This window comes from Stenella coeruleoalba (assembly GCF_951394435.1).
Source record: "Stenella coeruleoalba genome assembly, chromosome: 6".
Taxonomy (NCBI): domain Eukaryota; kingdom Metazoa; phylum Chordata; class Mammalia; order Artiodactyla; family Delphinidae; genus Stenella; species Stenella coeruleoalba.
Genome location: NC_137151.1, coordinates 62417258 through 62442425, shown reverse-complemented (window position 1 = coordinate 62442425; position 25168 = coordinate 62417258). Strand labels below are relative to the sequence as shown.

Sequence of the window (25168 nt, the reverse complement as noted above, 5' to 3'; positions counted from 1 at the left end):
TGGGTATGGAAGAGAACATACACAAAATATAATTCACAGTACTTTTACCATTTTATTGAGTTTGCATAAGTTAAATGGGCTTAGGATGAAATCCCATTGGACCTTATAAGGCACATGTTTTCTCTGCTAGTGAACACATTGACTGTATACTAGATTATGGAATGCCAAAATCCAGTCTGAAGTAAATAGTATTATAACAAGTGATAGATTTAGACTGGTATTTAGTCTGGTTAAATTGGATAATATGATAGTACCTAGTAAATACTTCAGTAAATACTAGAAGAATCTTAGAGGAGCAACTCTTCAGTAAATTTTTCAGGCATTGAAATTATTTATGTCAAGTATCTGATTTTTCTGTTCTAGAAAATATTTTAAATATAAACCAGGATATATAGGTAATCCAAGGACTGATCTCATATTATAGTAATGTTTGTAAATATGTTATCATTCATATCTCGTGTGTTATGAATTAATTATTGGAGAGGGAGCTTGGCATGTATAGTTAATTGAATATTATGGGTATCTTTACCCACCCTTAGGAAACCCAAAGGTTTCCATTCAATAACAATTATTAAGGAAACACATTTTAAAATGCAGTTATTTATTTATAATTATTCAACTTTTTAGAAAAGGGCCTTTTATCCTCTTGCAACGTATAAGATTTCATTGGAAGAAGGGGACTTTATAAAAGCAAAGATCTTTTTAAATATTAATAATAATATTTATTAGTGTACATGTCATGTATTATGTTCTTTTATTCTTAGTTTATTTTTAAATAATACTGAATACTTTTTGTTTTAGGCTGCCACCAAGCTGGAAAACTTAGGAAATGCACTAGATGCCATGGAACCACAGAATGCTCAACTTTTTTATAATATCACAATAGCCTTCAGCAGAACTGTAAGAGTGCCAACAGAGCTCTGTTATTTGTAGCTGGAAATATAAAATTAGTCACAAATGTTGAGGCACCAAAAAGCACATGACCTAGAGTGAAAATGTGATGTGTCTATAAATATGTGATACATTCTTAAGGTAGTTCAGAAGAGATACAGTTTCCAGCTATCAGAAGCCATCATGGAGGTATCATGGAGGAAGTGGTACCCGTGAATCCTTTAAGGATAGGGAAGTGCCTTCCAGACAAAGGGAATGGAATCAGAGCGTAGGATTTACGGCTAGGGTTGTTCTTTGTTTTATGTTTTTAAAACTATTTTTTGAACGTTGTAAAGTGGGTAATAGGCTATTTGGGTGGGGGAAGTGGTTGCTATCTTATTTTTTTTATAATAATAAAGAAATGATTTTATTACAAGCACCCAGTAAAAAGGTAGTTGGGAATGGAATGGAAAAATACAGCAGAATTTTAAAATCACTACAAGAAATGAGAGGATTAAAAAGTTAACTAAACTAGAAAAATATAAATAAGGAAAGGAGACACAGTAAATAAAATAATTATTAAAATAAATTTGAAAGAAAATAATCAAGGATATTAATTGTTAAATGACATGAATAAACTGAATTCTCTTATTTAAAAACAAAGATTGTCAGATCACGTGAAATTTAGAGGAACTGTCCCTGCCCCGCCGCCCCATTATTATGGAAGTTTGAGTTAAGGGGGGGTATTTACCTTTTTTATTTACCTACTGCCAGACACGTGGTTTTTATTACTTTACAACAAATCAAACAATTTAGTAAGTAACAACTCTTCAAACTTGTTATGTTCAAAAAGTATATACTTATTCTGACAGCATTGCCATTTCTTGAAATATTTTTGAAGGCTTTTTTTCAAAAAGATTCTAAGGTGTGGTTCTCACTGGTGGTATACTTGTCTTTAGGGGTAAAGCAGATCCTTGTCCTAGCTTTTGATTCAATAAAAATATATATATTCAATAAAATATATATATATATGTTTCTCTATATTACTCTAGATATACACACACGTATATATACACACACATAAATATATATAAAACCTTAAAGTAATGATTTTCTTTTCTGATTATAGGACAATCATGAGACAGTTTGAAAAAAGAGCTCTGAAAATTTTGCTTGTGCAGCATCATTAGAAGCAGTAAACTTTTCAAGATAGCTGTTTTTTAAAAGCATTACTCATAAGGTTGTTTAAGTTCTGATAGGATATGAACTCTTGCTGCACTGTCTAGATAGTAAATGGAGTAGTTTTATTTTTCTGTATGAAATTATTTTATATTCTTCCTACATTCTGAATCTGTGAAATAAAAATTATTTATATGTACATTTAGAAAAAATGAATTCTTCCGAGTAGAAGTGTTTTAATCTAACTTAAATTTTTTTTTCTTCTTAGTGTGGACGTAGTCAACTGATTCTTCAAAAAACCCAAACATTACTAGAGAGAGCTTTTAGTTTAACTCCTCAGCAATCAGAATTTGCTACAGAACTTGGATACCAAATGATTTTACAGGGGAAAGTTAAAGAGGCATTGAAGTGGTATAAGACTGCCATGACACTAGATGAAACCAGTGTCTCTGCACTAATTGGTATGACAACCATATCTATGAGTGATTCTCATACAGATGCAAGTAATGATTGCTTTTCATACCTGCCATTAAAGAAGAAAAGGCATATTTTATGGTTTTCTAAAATTAAACTGTTCTCCACTGTCTACAACAGAAAAAAATATGTACCTTTAAGAATAAAATTTTTACTTCTTAAATACTATCTTAAGAGAATAGATTTTTATGAGATAATTCACATAAATTATGAATACCGTAGTAACTGATTTTCTGTGGGTACAAAGCTACCCATTTTCTTTTCTTTCACTCTTTTTCTTCTTTCTGTCTTTGTTTTTAAATCTAAAACTTAGATGTATTATGGCAAAAAAAATCTTGTTTAATTAATGTTGTTTGTGTTAGCTTGAAGTGTACGTGCGTGAAATGATGTGGATTTTTACCATTTCTGTCTTTTTTTTTTTAGGATTTATCCAATGTCAATTAATAGAAGGGCAACTACAGGAGGCAGATCAGCAGTTAGAATTCCTTAGTGAAATTCAGCAGTCTATTGGAAAATCGGCGGTATAGTATTTTATTTTATTTTATCAGATGGTAGATCCTAGCTACTATTTATAAAATATGAAATTTTTAATGTCTTAATATTTAGTAATGGTTTTAGAGGACTATTGTACACTAATTTTAATATGTAATTACATTTATTAATTTACCTCCGTGCATAATTAGACTTAAGATTCTAAAAATCCATCCAAGCTAATATTTAAGTTTGAACAAATGCTGTACATAAACAGCACTTCATATACTTTTGAAATCTAAGTAGAAATAAATGGCTTTATAACTGCATGGAGTAATTTATGGAAACTACCTATTTTCCAGGAATTAACCTATTTACATGCAGTTCTCGCTATGAAGAAAAATAAACGACAAGAAGAAGTTATTAATTTGTTAAATGATGTCCTAGACACTCATTTTTCACACTTAGAAGATTTACCTCTTGGCATACAGTATTTTGAGAAGTTAAATCCTGATTTCTTGCTAGAAATTATTACAGAATATCTGAATTTCTGTCCATTGCAGGTAAGTAATTCTGGGACTTATTTTCAAGGATGCATTTACATGGTGTTTTATAAAAGATGCTAATAAATGATGTTCTACATGTTAGACTATAATCGGCATCTTAAAATGGAAGCATTTGTATCTATATTAGGTGAAATAATTTTTAATGAAACTATTTACAGTAATGACTACTATCAACTAATAAATGTGTTGGTTTACAAACATTCATTTGTAATTCATAAAATCTTAAAATCTTAAATTTAAACAAAGTATTAGAAGTCATTTAATTCAGACACCCACCTTGTATTTGAATCTACTCCACAACATCCTCATTAAGTGCCCACCCCATCTCTGGATGCACTCAGAGATGCAGTTCGTATTGTATAACTGTGATTATTAGACTGTATTTCCTATGTTAAGTCAGACTTCACTTTATATTACAAAATTCACCCGTTTATCGGTCCTTCTTCTGCTCTGGAGTGACATGGAGCAAGTCTAGCTACTTAGTCTAGGCAAGGACCATTCCTCATTCATAAAACACACCTTCAGATTTTGGAAATTAGTTTTCATGTTCCTCTAAACAATTCCAGGTTTCCAGCCATTTCTTTTTTCATGACATAGTTTGAGCACGCTGGTTGTAAGCCTGAGGATGTTTTTCATTTGATCAGTGCCTCATTAAGCTCACTCTTCCAAATATGGATTTGGACTGCAAGACTTAGAAGAGATTCTCTGCTCCCTAATTCTGGATGTCCATCTAGCTTCCTTTTTGTGAATCACGTTACATTATCGACCCCTATTGAATTAACTGTTAACTGAAGTCCTTAGATTGGTTATTCACTATAACTTTGGACCCAAGTGTAGGACTCTACATTTATCCCTGTGAAATTTTCTCTCTCCAGATTTATCCCATAATTCCAGATTACCTTGTCCTTTTGGATCCTGATTGTCATCTGCCTGTCTAGCTCTGAGTAGAACAAAGAGTGGAGCCCTCTGTTGTGTTGCCAGGGAGTTCATTCCCAGTTAATGTGGATCCATTAGTCAACACTCTTACTACAGACAGTAAGCAGATGACTTGACTTTATTATACTCAACTCACAACTCAACACAGGGATATCGTGACGGGCACTAGCAAGTATTTCATTCCTAAAAGCATAGTTTTTAGCATTCTTTCTGATTTACAGCTTCAGTAACTGTAAATGAACTTCAGTAACTGTTCATGACCTTCCCTTAGGGAACTCAGGCTGCCTTTCATTGACCATCATGTCCTTTTCCAGACTTTGATGACCTATTTTTTTTCAACTAATCCGTCTGGAATCACACCTGGGATTGATCTCAGTCTCAGTCATGATCTGTTTTCAGTTGCTAAGGAGTTGGAAAGCAATTTTCAGTACTCATGCAGTATTTAGATTTCATTCAACAAATGCTTGCACCAGTGTGTTGCTCAGAGCTGGGGAAATAGCTTGTAAAAACAAACTACAACCCTTGCCTTCTTGAAACATGAGTACTAGCAGGAGGAGACATAATATAATTAAGTCAATCATGTAGTGTGTTACAATATCACAGAAGAAAATAACAGAACAGGGCAGAATGGGTAGTAATTTTAGGTATGGTGTTCTGGGTAGGCCTCATTAAGATGGGAAAATTTGAACAAAAACTTGAAGGTTGTGGGAATATGGTATAGAGTGTTTCAGGCAAAGGGAGCCGTTGTGCAGGTGGCCCAAAGGGACACAGAGATGAGTGTGCCCAGGACAGTGTGAGGAGTTGGGGAGTAGTCACCGTGAGGTCTCAGCACAGAGACCAGTGTGGTAACTTCTCTGGCTTCAGTTCTGAGTACAGAGGGGAGCCACCAGAAGGCTTCCAGCATGATCCAGTTCAGCATTTTAAAAGGAGTCTTCTGGCAGCTCTGCCGAGAGTAAACTGTACAAGGAGCAAGAAATAACGTGTTAAATGGTAGTTGGGTCCCTAGTCCACAGACATCCTATTTTTCCATAATATAACCTTCATCAGCATGATAAGAATCTAATTAGCATTTAAAATGCTGTTTTCCTGGGGAAATATCAGAAAGGCAGACTTGACTCTCCAGCTCCGTTTCTACTTTGGCCCTTTTATATATATACTTTCTAAAATCAAACATATTATCTTAGAGATTGTCCATATAAGTCCTGTTTTTTTTCCTATGATTCACTGTGAAATTACAGTAAAAAAACAATGAGTAATTCTTAGCAATTGGCAGAGAACATTATCAGAACTTCACCCTTTTACCTATGCTTTCATTATTTTCAGTTACACTGAAGAAATAAATGTTTTAAGAATATACTCTGTACCCATTACTGTGTGAGTCTGTCATACAGAGTGAAGTAAGTCAGAAAGAGAAAAACAAATACCGTATGCTAACACATATATATGGAATCTAAGGAAAAAAAAAAAGGTCATAAAGAACCTAGGGGTAAGACGGGATTAAAGACACGGACCTACTAGAGAATGGACTTGAGGATATGGGGAGGGGGAAGGGTAAGCTGTGACAAAGTGAGAGAGTGGCATGGACATATATACACTACCAAACGTAAAATAGATAGCTAGTGGGAAGCAGCCGCATAGCACAGGGAGATCAGCTCGGTGCTTTGTGACCACCTAGACAGGTGGGATAGGGAGGGTGGGAGGGAGACGCAAGAGGGAAGAGATGTATAACTGATTCACGTTGTTATAAAGCAGAAACTAATACAACACTGTAAAGAAATTATACTCCAATAAAGATGTTAAAAAATAAATAAATAAAATGGATCAAATGTCAAAAAAAAAGTCTGATCTTTGAGACACATAAGACCCTTAGCCCTATAAGAGAGGCAAAACTAAATATGAAACTACTATAAAACTGTATAACACAAAGAATGCTGAATTATTATATAGATTATAAGCACTATAGAAATTTCAAGAAGTTGAAGTATTCTAGGCATCAGTAGTTTTATACTCTGAAAATCCTTTTGAGCACACATTTTTTTGATGCCTCAACATAGTGAGAACATACCACACTTTCTTGTTAGTAAAGTGGCTCTTCATAGGAGTGACTGTCAGTAAGAGGCGGTGCTCCAGTTAAGAATCTGTGTATGTGGAGTGTAAGATTGGGGGGATGGGAGGATCACCCTTCAGATAAAGGAAGGAGTATTAGTAAGGCAAAGCAGGGAGAATGAACATTTGATATTTAAACTCTAATATCACATTTCTAAATTGTGAGTGAATAACCACTGGATAAAGGTGGGTTGAATAGACAGCCATTAAAAGAATAAAAAAGTGGTCTAGTACTGCTTTAGTTATCGTATTCACTATTAATAAAAAGAGAAAAAAAATTTGAAGGCCTACAACATGCCAGGCGGAAAAGTGGGGAATATGAAGGTATGAGACATTTGGTGTAGTATACGTGAGTGTTCAACCTTCGGACTTTTGCTAGAATGATGAAATCTGAATTCTCTAGAAACTGACCTTACAGTATTTTAGGGGGTGGTGCAAGTTACTCAACTGAGTAAATCACAAGGCAGGTTTAGAGTTAGAACTCACATTGCCTTGACTCTCAATTCCAGCAAGAAACTCTACCTCTCGTTATCGTTCCTTTGAACAGATATGTTTTCTTGACAGAGTTTAAACAGATATGCTCATTTCATATGTTATCAAATTAGTAACTGTATAATAATTTCACAGTTATTTTGCTGAGCAAAAGCCATCATTTATATAGTCTGTTCATAGATCCCAGGGAGATAAATTAGTATTAGTCCAGTCATAGTAAAAATATTGGGCAATAAATAGAATAAGACAAATTTTAGAAAAATATGTGATTTTTGCTCTTCACATTACAATTAATATGTGTTTATTTTTAGCTAAATACTATTACAAACCTATAAAAAATGATCTGATTTGTTTAGCCTGCAAGTCCTGGGCAACCTCTTTCTCCACTTCTCAGACGTTGTACCTCAATCCTGGAGACTATAGTAAGAACTGTTCCCGGTCTTCTGCAAGCTGTCTTCCTAATAGCAAAAGTGAAATATTTGTCAGGTAAGATATACATTAAAATCTTAAAATAACCTTTATATTCTGATGTTGATAAGAACTAGTATAAACAAAGAACTCCTTGTATGAATAGTCACATAAAATAGTCACATAGAATAGTCTTCATAGAATAGTCACGTAAAATGTACCTTTTACGTGTGCACAGATAAGTAATTTTTATCCAAAATAAAACTGCATAACTTTCTTTACTATTTAATTCTTTAAAAAATTACTATAAACTTCTGTGGTTCAAGTGAATGTCTGGGAAAATACAGTTCTACCACTTAAAAAATGTCCATCAGGTGGTACTAGGTCCTGGCAGTATAATTTATAGTCTTTAATCTCTCCTTAGAACAGATTATAATGGTTGACTCATTGGCATGACCAAATGTGATGTTCACCGGGTTTCAGGCCCGTAAGAAATTCATTGATTAATTTCTATTTAGTTTCTGTGATTGGTTATACATAGCTTTAAAAAAATATCCTCAGTTACAACCTTAGATTTTTAGGACACAAACATATGTATGACAATATATATAAAAGTAGACCATCATATGGTACTTAGGTATGTATCTTTGCTGGCTGAATGCTATGCAAAGTAAGTTAAGTTTGTAAAGTCCTATAGAACAGAAACCAACTTCAAGGTGTTCATTATCGTTAACAGTTACTTCTTGTACATAATGGAACGAGTTAAGAGTTTGACCTTACTAATTTTTTGGCTTTGTTTTAACTGTTTTTGGGGTTTTTTAAAAATAAATTAATTTATTTATTTATTTTTGGCTGCATTGGGTCTTCGCTGCTGTGCGCGGGTTTTCTCTAGTTGCAGCGAGCGGGGCCTACTCTTCGTTGTGGTGCGCGGGCTTCTCATTGTGGTGGCTTCTCTTGTTGCGGAGCATGGGCTTTAGGCCTGCGGGCTTCAGTAGTTGTGGCGCACAGGCTTGGTTGCTCCACGGCATGTGGGATCTTCCCGCACCAGGACTCGAACCCGTGACCCCTGCATTGGCAGGCAGATTCTTTTTTTTTTTTTTTTTTTTTTGCGGTACGCGGGCCTCTCGCTGTTGTGGCCTCTCCCATTCCGGACGCGCAGGCTCAGCGGCCATGGCTCACGGGCCCAGCCGCTCCGCGGCATGTGGGATCTTCCCGGACCGGGGCACGAACCCGTGTCCCCTGCATCAGCAGGCGGACTCTCAACCACTGCGCCACCAGGGAAGCCCCGGCAGGCAGATTCTTAACCGCTGTGCCGCAAGGGAAGTCCCTTTAACTGTTTTAAAAAGAGAACCAAATGATCACAAAAGCTTGTTTCACTTCTAAAATACTCTAGTTGTAAGAAGTGACTCTCTATTACCTTCTCTGATTGAGTTCTGTTGAGCCACATCATATTTCTACTTTCTTCCCAGTTAGAACCGGTATCACCTACTAGGTGATCAAACTGGGACTTTGAGTTCTGTGATTAATTTGTAAACACTCATTATTTATTTTGAATTTTGATACAAATCAGTTTCAATAGAGTAATAGTTAATTGCCAAAGTCTTAGGAAGGAAACTCTTGTATATTAACCCCATTTTTAAAAAGAGCAGCCTGAAATAATGTGAAACAGTGGTGGCACGTGTCTGAATAGCAGTATTCTTGCTAAATTGCCAACTGCAGTGACTTCCGGCACCAACTACCTGGAGTTGGGCTAAACTTCACAGGTTAAGGGCACAATTCTCCATCATACTGCCCTCATTTTAGATAGCAGCCACAAGTTCAGGGGTTCCCAGGGCCTCCTGCACTTCTGACCAGCTTGCTACTAATTTAAGGGTTCTTATGATTCCCTTCAGGTTCGATAATTCACTAGAAAGACTCATAGAACTCAGGAAAGCACTATATCTAGGATTAGAGTGTTATGATAGCAAACTGAAATTTGAAAGTCATCCAAACCAGCAAAAGGAAGAGATGCAGAGGATGAGGTCTGGGAGGGTCCCAGATGTGGAGCTTCCATTGTCCTCTCCCTGTGGAGTCAGGACACATCAACTTTCCGACAAATCAATGATGACACCTGTGGAACATTAGCAACCAAGAGAACTCACCCAAGGTTCGGTATCCAGAGTTTTATTAGGGTTTTATTACATAGACATCGACTGAATCTTTGGCCATGTGATTGAAGTCAGTCTCCAGCTCCCCTCTCCCTAGGTTCGGCTGATTATAGGTGGCTCAAAGCCCTACCCTTCTAGTCACAGGGTTGGTCTTTCTGGCATGGCCAGCCACCATCCTGAGTCACATCATTAGCATAAGCTCTCAGGGCCCACCATGAATAACAAAGATTCTCCTATTGCTTGGGAAATTCCAAGATTTAGAGACTGTGTCCTGGGAACTGTCTCCCTGTCTCCCTATCTCCCTGGGATAAAGACCAGCCAAATTCTTTATTACATAGGACCTGACAAAGGCAGAACTGCAGGACAGAAATTTCTTCCATTTTTCTCTCAAGAGAAATTGGGCCGCTCTTAGATAAGAATGTGATATTGATGTGATCTTTGTTTTTATGGCCCGTTTTTTCCCAACAGTGATGACCCGTTTCTCCATTGAAATACTTAGTGGCCTCCTGAAGCTAACCGGACATATTCTTCCTCCTTATCTTTAGAAGAAACAAAAAAGATTATGATTTCAGTTATTCATACAGTCCTCATTGTTTTTTCCAGTCTCTTATTTGCAAACCCTAATTCTTTTCTGTGTACTCTCTCCACTTAGTAATAACCTCTTTTTTCAAGTTATTTCCTTAATCCTCCTCCTTCCTAAAAGAATATGGGGGTGGCAATTTGCATGCAAATTTATTATGCTTAATCTTCCCTTCTTTTTTTGTCTGCACAGTTCTGAGTGTTGGATTGTATCACAGTGAAAAAGAATCTAATGTTTATTATGCTTGATGGTTAACTGACACATTTAGACACTGTATTTAATAAGTTATTGTGCTACCCCAGCTAAATTATTGTTCATTAATCCTCTGTCTCTAAGAAAGCGTTTTCTGTTTAAATGGATTTCTGTTAGAAGAAAGTTGAGCGTTTGGGAACTGAAGGCCTGACTGTTAGCCTTACTTTGTCTGTGAAGGTGTTAGGTAAGGTTACAGAGAGTAATTGAACGGATACCTTAGCAGAGTTACATGGGGAGCTGGCCTAGCTACACCTACTTAAGGCCAGTTTATGAGATGGCTAAATGCAAATCAGTGTGGGTGACATCACGAAACTTCTAGCACCTAGAGTCTGTGCTGTTGTTTCTCTGAAGAGCCTCTTCTACCTTATCTGTCAGCCCAAGGTAGATTCCAATATTCTGTTCACTTTCATCTTGATCATATCCTTCTATTTTAAGATTCCCAGATGTACTTACTAACCTATAATGGAATATAATCTGCAAAAATGCTGAATCATTATGCTGTATACCTGAAACTAACACAGTATTGCAAACCAACTACAATAAAAGAAAAAGTCTTCCAGATGTACAATACCTGTGGTTCCAAAACATTTGATATTTCAGTTAGTATTTAAAGGCATTTTAAATCTGTAACTCACATTTCTAACCCCCTGGAATATATCCTTATGCCTTTTTTGGTTATTTTTTGTACAGTAGTAAAATTTCTAGCCTAGATGTGGCCCTATAACATTCTGTTTAAATTTCTATGTCTTACATAACTTATTTTAATGAAATTGTAAATTAGAAATATTCTTTTGACAAGGAGAATACAGGTACATTTAAAGGGCTTCAGATTTTTTCACATACTTTTCCTTATTTGCTCCTTATGACCAAGGGATGGCCTGGCTGTAGATATATTCTTTCATGCATATTAAAAAGAAACTGACTAGTGCAGGTAGAGGTTAAGCTAAGGCCTTACGAACAGAGAACTTTTAAGTTCAAACACCAGAACTATCCATAGACTAAATACTTTTCTCCCTGTTCTCTCAGGTTTCCTCTTGATCATTTTGTATTATAATAGTGCTTTGTTTCCTCATTAGGTGATATTGAAGCAGCTTATAATAATCTGCAGCATTGCCTAGAACACAGTCCTTCCTATGCAGATGCTCATCTCCTGATGGCTCAGGTTTATTTGTCTCAGGAAAAATTCAAATTGTGTTCTCAGTCTCTTGAACTTTGTCTGAGCTATAATTTTAAGGTAAGTGTTCCAGACTCAAGTGGATAAGACATATCGCCCTCCTTGAACCTTTAGCAAATGTTTACATATTCAACTATTTTGTTTCTTAGCCTGTAATATTTTGCTAATAAATGCATTATTAATGGAATTTTTTTTTTTTTTTTTTTGCGGTACGCGGGCCTCTCACTGTTGTGGCCTCTCCCTTTGTGGAGCACAGGCTCCGGACGCGCAGGCTCAGCGGCCATGGCTCACGGGCCCAGCTGCTCCGCGGCATGTGGGATCCTCCCGGACCAGGGCACGAACCCGTGTCCCCTGAATCGGCAGGCAGACTCTCAACCACTATGCCACCAGGGAAGCCGATAATGGAAAATATTTTGAACTCATTAGCAGTAGGAGAAAAAAATGGAGGCAACTGTGGTGTAGTTAAACAACTATATGGACTTGGCAACAAAAGACCTGGAGATAGTGTCTGGTTTTTCCACCTGTCTCTCTCTGAACCTCAGTTTTCTTTTCTAGAACACTTATATAATAATACCCTACAATTATAGTGAACATTAAATGCAATATGAATATGTAGAGATAATTGTACACTGTAGAGCATTGTGCCAAATATTTTTATGTATAAGGATTTTATTTTATTGCCTGTTTCTTTCTTGGACCTTGGTGTTTAATAACTTCTTTTTAGATACATCATCAGAGAACAGCTAGTCATTTTGAAAGTTGGTATGTGGTTTGAGGATATAAACACACTAGATTTCTATCCAAGGTATTCTGTGTGAACATCTCATATCCCTGAGCATTACGGAAAGTCCTAGGTTCAGGGGCTTCCTGAGCAACCTGGAATCAAGGAGGAGCTCCTCAGACTTTTGCTTTGGTTGGCAGTGTCTTGAGCCCTTCGATGTGAGAACACTTTAGTACACTGGAGAATTCAAGTTCCAGGCAAGGTTTGCAGAAGATAATGCCTGCTTCTTAGGACAGTAGTTCTCAAGACTGGTGGTGCATTGTGACCCCAGTGCCAGTGCCCTACCCAGTGAATCAGAATCTCTGAGAGAAGAGCGTAAGCATGATGGTTTACACAAGGCCCACAGGTAAACACAATGCCCAGCTACGGCTCAGAACCCGGCATTAGGAGGACTGGAGGTTAGATGGCAGCCACATCATCTCATTCTGGACCATCTTCTTCCCTTTGACTCCTTCCTCATCTTTTGTCATTCTCTTTATTTTTTCTGTATATGCTGTTGATACCCAAAATAAAGACAGGAGATTCATTACTACGTGTTTCAGAGTAGTATCAAAGGGTAAAACCAATGTTTGATTAATGTGTCCTGAAATTTTTAATCTTAAATTATTTATTTATTTGTTTGTTTATTTGTTTATTTAATTTATTTACTTCTGGCTGCGTTGGGTCTTTGTTGCTGCGCGCGGGCTTTCTCTAGTTGCAGCAAGGGGGCTACTCTTCGTTGCGGTGCGGTGGCTTCTCTTGTTGCAGAGCACGGCCTTCAGTAGTTGTGGCTCGTGGGCTCTAGACCGCAGGCTCAGTAGTTGTGGCACACGGGCTTAGTTGCTCTGCGGCATGTGGGGTCTTCCAGGACCAGGGCTCAAACTTGTGTCCCCTGCATCGACAGGTGGATTCTTAACCACTGTGCCACCAGGGAAGCCCTGAAATTTTTTTTTTTTTTTTTTTTTTTTTTTTTTGCGGTACGCGGGCCTCTCCCTGCCGCGGCCTCTCCCGCTGCGGAACACAGGCTCCGGACGCGCAGGCCCAGCGGCCATGGCCCACGGGCCCAGCCGCTCCGCGGCACGTGGGATCCTCCTGGACCGGGGCACGAACCCGCGTCCCCTGCATCGGCAGGCGGACTCCCAATCACTGCGCCACCAGGGAAGCCCAGCCCTGAAATTTTTAATCTTAAAATTAGAAAATAAAGAAAAGACAAGAAACTGTGTAGAAATCTGATAACTTTATCTCAGTACAAGAAGTCTGAGGTAAAGGAATTCATTTCCTGAAAACTAAAATAATTTCTTAGAATATATTTGCTAGCCTTATAAACTTTGTGTGCAATTTCTTTCCTCTCATAGTAGAAGTACTTAACTTGTTTGTTAACCAACGGAACACTAGGTAGTGTCAGGTTACCTGAATTCTGATTTAATATAATAAATGATCAGAACATGAGTAAGAGGACAGAAATAGACCTCATGCATACAATCACAGGGTAGACTGTCCTCAAAGATCCTATTATTATAACATTTGATGGATTGTAAACTATGTATTGATGTTGTAAACACTCCAAGGAAGTATTTCTGAATATTATTTTTTCAGGTGAGAGAATATCCTTTATATCATTTGATAAAAGCTCAGTCACAAAAGAAAATGGGAGAAATAGCAGAAGCAATTAAAACCCTGCATATAGCAATGAGTTTACCAGGAATGAGGAGAACTGGAACTTCCTCAAAGTCAAAATACAGAAAAACTGAAGTCGATGCAAGCCAACGTTTATCAGTCTTTCTTGAGTTGGTAGAGGTTCACCGCTTAAATGGAGAACAGGTAGGTCAAGTGTAATTCAGTGGCTCAGATCTGAACTTTGTTATTCAAGTATATAGAGTCATAGGAAATGAAAAAGCTAAAATTATTCGCTTGACCAAGTGGTAAAGTTTAGAAAATTTATTTCTCATCACTTAGCACCAGATCATGTTACTTTCTGTAGCCCCTGAATTTAGACATAGTTTGTACTGGGATGACTTTATGTATCAGTATACTTACATTGGCTACCATGAGATGTAATATTAGATATACACTGTATGTGTAATATGAGTAATAATATAATGTAATATGATGTACTTAGTATGTATTAATATAATGTGTATAATAATATGTATGATTACTTTGGCTATCATGAAATGTAATAATATAATATAGTTATAATTCTGTGAATTCCTAAAAGGGCTGACACACATATACACAGAAAAACACACACACACACACACACACACACACACACACACACACACACACAGATGTACTCCTGGAATAAAATTAAAGTACCAATCTGAAATTCTAATAGCTGAGAAAATAAAAGAACCACTGAAATAATACAGCTTTGTTAAACTAACAGGACAATCATAAAATCAAATACTTTAAAAAATACAGATAGATAGATCATAAAATCAAATACTTAAAGAATAATATAGATAGGTAGATGGATAGATAGGTAGAAAGAAGGCAAACAAAAATGTAATTCTGAGAAAAGAAATAGAACCTTGCAGAAAATGAGGAACTTAACATCATTTATATTTGGTTTTTAAGTTGCAGCTGTTGCTAATCAGTTATTTCATTATTTCATATTTTAGTGGAAATTAAGAAGACTGTGTCCAGATACTTGCCGAATCTCAAAGAATTTCCAGTTCACTAATAAATTAATGTAAAATGCACTTAATAAGAAGAACCAATTCTACTATAGATAGTTGATTCTGAAATGCACTGTTTTTTTCGCATTTCTTAAATCAGAATGTTTTAAAATCTCTAAAGCTGAGATGAATTAAAATCAATGACATTTTAGATTCATTGAGGTACAGATTTGGAAATTAGGAAATATATTCACCTGGGGTATAACAAAAATGACATACTAGTGTAGGGAATAACGTAATCTGCTAAGTAATGTAGAGCCATCGGGTACAGAGGGTGACTGTGGACTGGATCCCATCCAAGATGCAGTAATGAACATAGCTAAGAATTTAGGCTTTGGAGTCAGGCTGGTTCTGTCATTTGTTAACTTAACTGTCTGAATCTCATTTTACTTACTGCAAAGTGGGGGGTAATTATAGTAACTACCTTAGAGGATTTTTGTGAGAATTAAATGGGTTAATATTTACAATGCTGGGTGCAAAGTAAATGTTTATTAAATTATAGTAGCAACAAGTCTTAGGTAGCAACTGCTGTTGTCCTAGTTATGAGAACACTTTTCAGCTAACAAATATTTGTAATGTCATCTTAATTTGGTCTCTGAGTTTGGTTTTAAATTTTTGTACTTTTCAAAAAAATCTATCATTATTTCACAAATATCATAACTGTACTAGCATTTATTGTTCATTCTGTATTAGTAGAAAACCTGAGTTTGTAGTGTAATTTGTTGAAATTTTGAATGTTACTTTAATTTCACCTTTACAGCATGAGGCGGCCAAAGTTTTACAAGATGCCATCCATGAATTTTCCGGGACATCTGAAGAGTTGCGTGTCACTATTGCTAACGCAGACCTAGCTCTGGCCCAGGGAGATGTGGAACGGGCTTTAAGCATGCTTCAGAATGTTACATCTGAGCAGCCTTATTTCATAGAGACCAAAGAAAAAATGGCAGATATATATCTGAAGCACAGAAAAGAGAAGATGTTATATATCACTTGTTACAGGTAAATGGTTCTTTCAACCCATTATATTTTGACATTTATCTCCTAAAATTAATCCCCAAATTTCTTTCTTTTAACTGCTTTTCAGATACTTTATAGATCCCTTCCTTAATGTGTTCTTGCTTCCTTCTACTACCACCAAACACAGTAACTCTAACCAAGTTACTCGCCCTAAAATGTAAATCGTGGTAATTATGATTTATTTCAACCTGTGGCTTACTTTAGTTTCTCAGCTCTCCTCTCTCATCAGATGTTATTTTTGGACTTTGAAAGAGCTACAATTACATGTATTCTAATAGCGTAAAAGCATTATGTAATGTAACAATTCAGGGGCTATATAGTCATATTTAACACTCAGTATCATAGCTATAGCAGAAGAAAATCATGGCTTAGTATATACCACACTAAGGCATGGATTACAGAAGTGGCAGGGGTTTAAAAAGTGTCATACACTGATGCCCTTGGGAGTTACTGGGATACACAACACATGCACACACACACACTCTCACACGAGACATGGGTGCACACATGCACACACAGGTTGCTCTTACACTTCTCCCCAAACAAAAAGATAAAGGTACAAGCACACACTCCATGTGAGAGAAAATTAATGTTTTATCCTTGAGAATAGTAAAATGTTGATGAATTAAGTCATATTGGTTCATCTATATTTTGTAAATATCAAAGCCCAGAAAGCTGCTCAGATTCGTTGTAGGTACTGAGTGATTCAAAGAAACTGAGCAGCACCCCCTGAATAGATGGATGGACTGGAGTTTCCTAGATTATATTTTCTATGATGTTTCTAAAATATCGGCACTATCATCTCTAATGATATGACAATTTTCTTTTCACTCTTCACACCTTTTATTCTATTATTATTTTTTTAACATCTTTATTGGAGTATAATTGCTTTACATTGTTGTGTTAGTTTCTGCTGTATAACAAAGTGAATCAGCTATACATACACATATATCCCCATATCCCCTCCCTCTTGCGTCTCCCTCCCACCCTCCCTATCCCACCCCTTTAGGTGGTCACAAAGCACCGAGGTGATCTCCCTGTGCTATGTGGCTGCTTCCCACTAGCTATCTATTTTACATTTGGTAGTGCATATATGTATGTATATATAAAATAGGGTTGATGTGTTTGGATGCACTATAGTATAGTAGCTAAAATCATAGGTTTTCTTTTTTCAAGTAGATCTGACACATTAGCTGTAGTAAACTCAGCATTATCTATATAATTGTAACAATTTTCTTTTCTCAGAGTTTTTGGACCAATTAAGTGAGATATTGTACATTAAAGACTTAGCATCACATTATGTGAGCAACCTTGGTATTTTGACCTTTAGTAGTTTACCTTTTGCAGGTAAAAAATAAGCAGCAAATGTTGAAATAGAATATTTTATATTTTTTAAGGTAATTCGTTGTATATGACTTATGCCATGAATATCAGAGCTCAAGATGCATAGGAGGATGATAAGTGTTTGTCATATTTTGCAACTTCATTCCCACATCATGTATTTCTGAATAATGAGAGCTTATATGTTTACTATCTGTATACTTTTACCTGCATTTCAGGAAATAGAAAAATTTAATGAAAAAAATTGTTGACTTAGCATAAACAATCTGAGTGTGGGTATGGCTGGAGTTTTTAAACAATATTACACTGTTGGATATAAAGAAGGCACTCTGAAGGCTATTAGTTCATTGAAAAAATAAGCTTATCTTTTATTTAATTGGTTTAGAAGAAGAAATTTATATTCAATACACTAAGCAGTGTTCGTCTGATTTCCAGAGAAATTGCTGAAAGGATGCCTAGCCCTCGTTCTTTTATTCTCCTTGGTGATGCATACATGAATATTCAAGAGGTAAAGTTTCTGATACTACTGAACTTAGATTTAAAAACAAAACAAAAACCAAAAATTCTTCTTTGTGATTAGTATAACATTCTACTGAAAGGAATTTGGGTTTTTTTCTTCCAGTTTTATTGAGATACAGTTGACATGCAGCACTGTGTAAGTTTAAGGTATAGCATAATGATTTAACTTAAATACATCATGCAATGATTATCACAGTAAGTTCAGTGAATATCCATCATCTTATATAGCTCAAAATTAAAGAAATAGAAAAAAATATTTTTCCCTTATAATGAGAACTCTCAGGATTTACTTTCAACAGCTTTCACGTATAACGTACAGCAGTGTTAATTTTCATGTTGTACATTACATCCCTAATACTTATCTTGTAACTGGAAGCTTGTACCTTTTAACCACCTTCATCCAAATCCCCTCCCCTCATTTTAATAACGTTTACTTAATAGTCAAAGATCCAGTCATCACAATAAAAAGGGAGACAACCATTACAATTAAAAAGTTACAGTTATTTTTCAGGGCTTCCCTGGTGGCGCAGTGGTTGAGAGTCCGCCTGCCAATGCCAGGGACACAGATTCGTGCCCCGGTTCGGGAAGATCCCACATGCTGCAGAGTGGCTGGGCCCGTGAGCCATGGCCGCTGGGCCTGTGCGTCTGGAGCCTGTGCTCCGCAACGGGAGGCACTGCAACAGTGGGATGCCCGCATAAAAAAAAGTTATAGTTATTTTTCAAATTGAGATCCAGTTATTCAGCACTATCATTTGAAATAGAGATGATACCAGAAGTAAGGTGAGTCACCTTTAAACAAAAGGATGAAAAGAGCTACTGGCTAAGGTGGTGTTTTCTTCAAAGGGAAGCAATCCTCTGACCTCTGGTTCTGGCTTTTATAATGATGCCAGATGAAAAGCTGTCAAGAAGCCGTCTCTTAGTTCTCATATGACTATTTATGAGGACATGGACCTAAGTAACCTGGGTGGGATTATACTAGTGAGTTACACCTGCACTAGTGATTATCAGCTCTCTGAAGTTATTAAGGTTTCTGGACTTAGTATGTGCTTTATTAGTCTTAGTAAGTATTCCAAATGTAGCCCTTAATTATAGAAGTGTTGCCATTTAATGGGAGCCACCTAAGCTGTTATTTTATTGCTTCATTTTTTATCTGCCAACATTAGCCTGAAGAAGCCATAGTAGCATATGAGCAAGCATTAAATCAGAACCCAAAGGATGGAACATTGGCAAGCAAAATTGGGAAAGCTCTTGTCAAAACTCACAACTACTCAAAGGTAAATACTTTATATTTTGAAATGTATCTGTTTTAACAAATCTGCAAACCCTGCTCTGTGAAAGATCTTCAGCAAGCACTGTTTATATCTTAATGGTTGGAAACTCCAAATTTGTCTTTACAAACTGGAATTTGTGATAAAGACTTTCTCAGTGTCTCAGATTCTTCTCTGCTGCATTTTGCAAAGACTTTTTGGGCCCTAAAGTTTACTTCAGGTTTCACCTTACAGCAAAATTCTGCCATGAAATAAATTATGATAAACTTACTGTTACATCTCTTTTATCATATGACAAAGCATAATAGATGTCCTTTCCATTGAACCAGTTTTGGTAAGCCATGTGCTTTGAGGGGTTTTTTTGGTTTTTTGTTTGTTTTGTAGTAAGGATAATAGATTTTCCTTTAGTTATATTCTTGCCCTATTCCTGGTAACTGTTGAACATATATACAACAGCTAGCAAAGTATTTGCATTCACTAACGTTTGGAATAAAACTGGAAAAAATTTTAACAAAGTACTTTGCTTTAGTTACTTGTTGTAAGAAATGCTAGTTGTCTTGTGTAATACTGCATTCTGTAAGAAAAATGTCACACTTAATCACTCGTGCAAGTCCATGCATAACCTGCTTTTAGGTTACTTCCAGTTTCTTTAAGTCATAATGTGTGTAGGATCTTTGCTTGAATGCCATTCTCATTGCCTTTTTTTTCCCTAACTGAAATGGACTTTGTTTAGGCAATCACTTACTATGAAGCTGCTCTGAAAAATGGACAACAAAATTATCTTTTCTATGACTTGGCTGAGCTCTTATTAAAACTGAAATGGTATGACAAAGCAGAAAAAGTTCTTCAACATGCACTAGCTCATGAACCTGGTATGAAAATCTTTCTTATTTGAAAAAGTATACCTAATATATCTGATTCTTTTATTTTTATATTAGTATGTATTTGTATTGCTAGTGTATGTGAGGTTGGTTCTTTCATTTGTCAGAATGTCACTCTACTAAAGTAAGATATTTTAAAAATCTTAAAACAGATTTGTGAAACAGTTTGTGTTATAGAAAACTACTTTCCAAAGTGACATAAAGGAAGTTTCCTTTAGTTTTTTTCTTTAATTTAATTTTTATTTTGTGTTATAGTTGATTTACAATGTTATATTAGTTTCAGGTGTACAGCAAAGTGATTCAGTTATACATATATATGTATACATTCTTTTCCCATATAGGTTATTACAGATTACTGAGTGGTGTTCCCTGTGCTGTACAATAGGTCCTTGTTGATTATCTATTTTATATGTAGTAGTGTGTATTTGTCAGTCCCAAACTCCTAATTTATCCCGCCCTCACACCTCTCCCCTTTCGTAACCATAAGTTTGTTTTCAAACTCTGTGAGTCTGTTTCTGTTTTGTAAATAAGTTCATTTGTATCATTTTTTTAGATTCCATATATAAGTAATATCATGATATTTGTCTGTCTCTGATTTACTTCACTTTATATGATAATCTCTAGGTCCATTCATGTTGCTGCAAATGGCATTATTTCATTCTTTTTAATGGCTGAGTAATATTCCATTGTATATACGTACCACATCTTCTTTATCCACTCCTCTGTCGATGAACACTTAGGCTGTTTCCATGTCCTGGCTACTGTAAATAGTGCTGCAGTGAACATTGGGGTAGATGTATCTTTTTTGTTTTGTTTTTGTTTTGTTTTGTTTTGTTTTGTTTTTTTGCGGTACATGGGCCTCTCACTGCTGTGGCCTCTCCCGTTGCGGAGCACAGGCTCTGGACGTGCAGGCCCAGCGGCCATGGCTCATGGGCCCAGCCGCTCCGCGGAATGTGGGATCTTCCCGGACTGGGGCATGAACCCGTGTCCCCTGCATCGGCAGGCGGACTCTCAACCACTGCACCACCAGGGAAGCCCCATGTATCTTTTTGAATTACAGTTTCCTCTGGATATATGCTCAGGAGTGGGATTGCTGGATCATATGGTAGCTCTATTTTTAGTTTTTTAAGGGACCTCCATACTGTTCTCCATAGTGACTGTACCAATTCACATTACCACCAACAATGTAGGAAGGTTCCCGTTTCTCCACACCCTCTCCAGCATTTATTGTTTGTAGATTTTTTAATGATGGCCATTCTGACCAGTGTGAGGTGATACCTCACTGTAGTTTTGATTTGCATTTCTCTGATTATTAGCGATGCTGGGCATCTTTTCATGTGCTTTTTTTTTGCCATCTGTATGTCTTCTTTGGAGAAATGTCTGTTTAGATCTTCTGCCCATTTTTTGATTGGGTTGTTTATATTTTTGATATTGAGATTCATGAGCTGTTTGTATATTTTGGTGATGAATCCCTTTTCAGTCACTTCATTTGCAAATATTTTCTCCCATTCTGAAGTGGGTTGTCTTTTCATTTTGTTTATGGTTTCCTTTGCTGTGCAAAAGCTTTTAAGTTTAATTAGGTCCCATTTGTTTATTTTTGTTTTTATTTTCATTACTCTAGGAGGTGGATTGAAAAAATCCAGCAATGGATGTTGCTGCAATTTATGTCATAGAGTGTTCTCCCTATGTTTTCCTCTAAGAGTTTTATAGTATCCGGTCTTAGGTTTAGGTCTTTAATCCATTTTGAGTTTGTTTTTGTGTATGGTGTTAGAGAATGTTCTAATTTCATTCTTTTTTATGTAACTCTCTAGTTTTCCCAGCACCACTTATTGAAGAGACTGTCTTTTCTCCATTGTATATCCTTGCCTCCTTTGTCATAAATTAATTGACCAGAGGTCCGTGGGTTTGTTTCTGGGCTTTCTATCCTGTTCCATTGATTTATATTTCTTTTTTTGTGCCAGTACCATTGTGTTTTGATTACTGTAGCTTTGTTGGAAGTTTCCTATAAATTGTAACTACAACCGGTGTTTAAACAAGTAAACATTTTTATAATCCTTTTTAAAAGTTGTTTTTTTTAAAAAAAATTCAGCATTATTAAAGAGTATAATGTACAAGTCTCCAGTTTCTCCTGTGAATTCTACTTGCCCTGTTCTCAGACCTCCCTAGAGGTAACCATTTTTGTGTTTTAGTGTATATTTTATATATATTTATGTAAATATCTAAGTGTAATATGCATATTGTTCTTTTCAAAATGCACCATTCTTCCTATTCAGCAATTTTTTTCACATACAATATGTTGCAGATATAGTTTGATGTCAGTACATCCATATTATTCTATCTAATAGACTCACAATATTTTATAACTCCGTAAGCTATTTAACTTTTCCCCAGTTAGTCTTCCAGTCTTTTGATGTTATAAACCATGTTAAAATGAATATCCTTGTATCTCATTCTTTGGCATACACTTGCTTATATTTCTTAAGAGCAAGATGCTATGTTAAAGGGTATGTGTACTTAAAATTTAATTGGATACTATCAAATTGCCTTCTTAAAAGTTCATACAAATTTACTTTTTAAAGATCTGTACTTTTTAAATAAAATCTAGTGCTTGTTCATTGGAGAAATTTGAGGATTATAGAAGTGAATGAAAGTTGTGTTGCTCTCCCACTCTCCAGAGAGAACCACGTCCTGATCAATCTCCCTGCCCCTTTCTCTCACACGCTAATACATAACACTTTTTTCTACCAAAAAGGAGTCATATTATACCTATAGGTCTGCAGTATGCATTTTTCATTTAATAGCCTCTCTTCATTTTGGCAGATATAGCACTTTTAAATTTTTTAACATAGGTATATTTTACTGTTTGTCAATATCATAATTTATTTGATGACTCCCCTATCGATAGACATTTAGATAGAAGAAAACATTACTGAGATAGAATCCTTGTTTATATAGCACTATGTACTTTCTAGAATTGAATCTTGCTCCATTGTTTTTTCTTAAAGGTAAAAATGTCCCAACATTATGTAGTATTAATTATAGAGAAAACAAACTTCTAATTTACATTTCTTTGATGATTGTTAAGGTTAAGTATTATATCTATAGATCGTATTTTCACTGTTTCATTCATATCCTTTGTCTTAATCCTTTACCTATTATTCATTAATCTTTTACCTATTATTCATGTTACAGATATTTTCTCCCAGGCTGTCCTTTCTTTATCAAATTACTTTATCATTTCATTGGTCAAATAGAATATTTAACTATCATATATAATACTTACCAGTCTTTTCTCTTTTTGACTTTTGAATTTCTTGTCATGCTCAGAAAAAGCTTCCCTAATCCTAACATTGAAAAAAGTTTTCTTATATTTTTCTGGGGCTTTTGTAATTTTAATTTGTATAATGGAGAATTTTAATTTTTATAATGAAGAACTTTAATTCACATACAATTTTTACTATATAGTTTCCCAAAGGGATAGCCAATTATATCTCAGTGTCATTTATTGAAATGCCACCTTTATCATATTAAAAGCTTTTTTATACATTTCACTCTGATTTTGGGAATTTTTGTTTTGAGTTCCTTCCTTCTCCCCTCCCATTTTTATTTTTGCCAGTACCATGTTTTCGGTGATTTTAAAATATGTTTGGATACATAGATAAGGCAAGCCAACTCTAAATTTTCTAATATGTCTAAAATGGTCTTTTAATTTAGCTTTGAAGTTGATGCTTAAATTCTAATTTGAATGCATTTATTTATTCCGTAAAAATACTTGCATGAGTCTTGTCAGACCTTGCTTGAAACACTACAGATGGCCTAAATGTGGATATGCATTTTTTAAAAGGTTGTAGAGGAGGAGAGATTCAAGTGGTATGTTTTACTTATATGGGCATAAGTATATTACATTTATGCAGTATAAATACTTTCATTTAATAATTTGCTGAGCACATCCAATGGTGAACTTAGATGCCTTCATGTGCATTTCATTATATGTTATTAATGCTCACATTAGTTTTTGAGGCAAATAAAATTATCTACATTTTTAAATTAGCATCTAATACTCAATTTTCTTGAGTTATCCAGGTTCACCTAGCTGATATAGTAGCACCAGGGTTCTAAGAAACATCTTAAACTTAGCATGTTTGAAAGTGAATTCCTTATCTCCCTCCCCCATCTGTTCTATGTGCAGCCTTCTCTATCTCAATAACTTCAGCCTTCTTTGTAGTTTTGAAGAACCAAAATCCTTGCCTTCACCCTTGCCCATAGGAAATCCTCTTGGTTCTGCCTTCTAGATACATTCAGAATTCTCCTGTGTCTCATTATTTCCACTACTGTCACCCTGTCCTAGCTACATCGTCTCTTATGTGGATTAAAGCAGTAGCCTACACCTGGTCTCCCTGTTACCCAATCCTCAACCCCACAGCTGGACACAGCCTTTCCCAACCCAGCAGCACTATTGGACCTTTTAAACAACCAAAGTTCGATCCCACCTGCTCAAGCTCCCCCTTGTCTCCCATTTCTCTGAGTTAACCAAAGTCTTGCAGTGGCTTACATGGCCTTCACACGTGCATGCTGTTGCTCCTCTGACCTCTCCTTCCAGCCTGCTCTCACCATTGTCACGGCTCCCTTGTTCCTTGTACCACCTTAGAGCTTTTCTTACCTGTAAAATAGCAATAACAAAGCCTGCTTCTCAGCTTGAGATTTTAAATAAATAATGATGTATTCAAACAGAATATGGCTCAGGCCATGCTGTCGATAAATGGTAGAAGAAACATCTTTTTGTTAATTATCTAGGGTTCTTTTATTACTCTTAGATTACAAAATAATAATACCAAATACTTAAATAGCACTTGACATGTACAAGACTTTAATTGCTTTGCATATATTAGCTTATTTAATAATTTACCAACTTTTTAAATTTTACAGTAATCTTATGAGAATAGGTACTATTATTTCCCCTATTTTACAGATGAAAGGGAGGCACAGAATAGATAACTACCTTGTTCGACTAGGACCTTGTTAACTAGAAAGTGATAAAGCCTAGAT

The 25168-nt window shown here is 35.8% G+C and overlaps 1 protein-coding gene across 2 annotated transcripts in view; it reads left to right on the top strand.

Moving 5' to 3' along the window:
- TTC21B (tetratricopeptide repeat domain 21B) overlaps window positions 1–25168 on the top strand; it is an 86069-nt gene that overhangs the window by 16630 nt on the left and 44271 nt on the right. For both annotated transcript variants that reach the window (XM_079923941.1, XM_079923940.1), the window contains exons 8-18: window positions 802–900; window positions 2318–2510; window positions 2947–3044; window positions 3357–3557; window positions 7451–7580; window positions 11558–11715; window positions 14012–14236; window positions 15857–16095; window positions 17890–17962; window positions 19137–19247; window positions 19975–20113. In XM_079923941.1, the coding sequence (XP_079780067.1) occupies window positions 802–900; window positions 2318–2510; window positions 2947–3044; window positions 3357–3557; window positions 7451–7580; window positions 11558–11715; window positions 14012–14236; window positions 15857–16095; window positions 17890–17962; window positions 19137–19247; window positions 19975–20113 (1666 nt within the window). The remainder of the gene's footprint in view (window positions 1–801; window positions 901–2317; window positions 2511–2946; window positions 3045–3356; window positions 3558–7450; window positions 7581–11557; window positions 11716–14011; window positions 14237–15856; window positions 16096–17889; window positions 17963–19136; window positions 19248–19974; window positions 20114–25168) is intronic.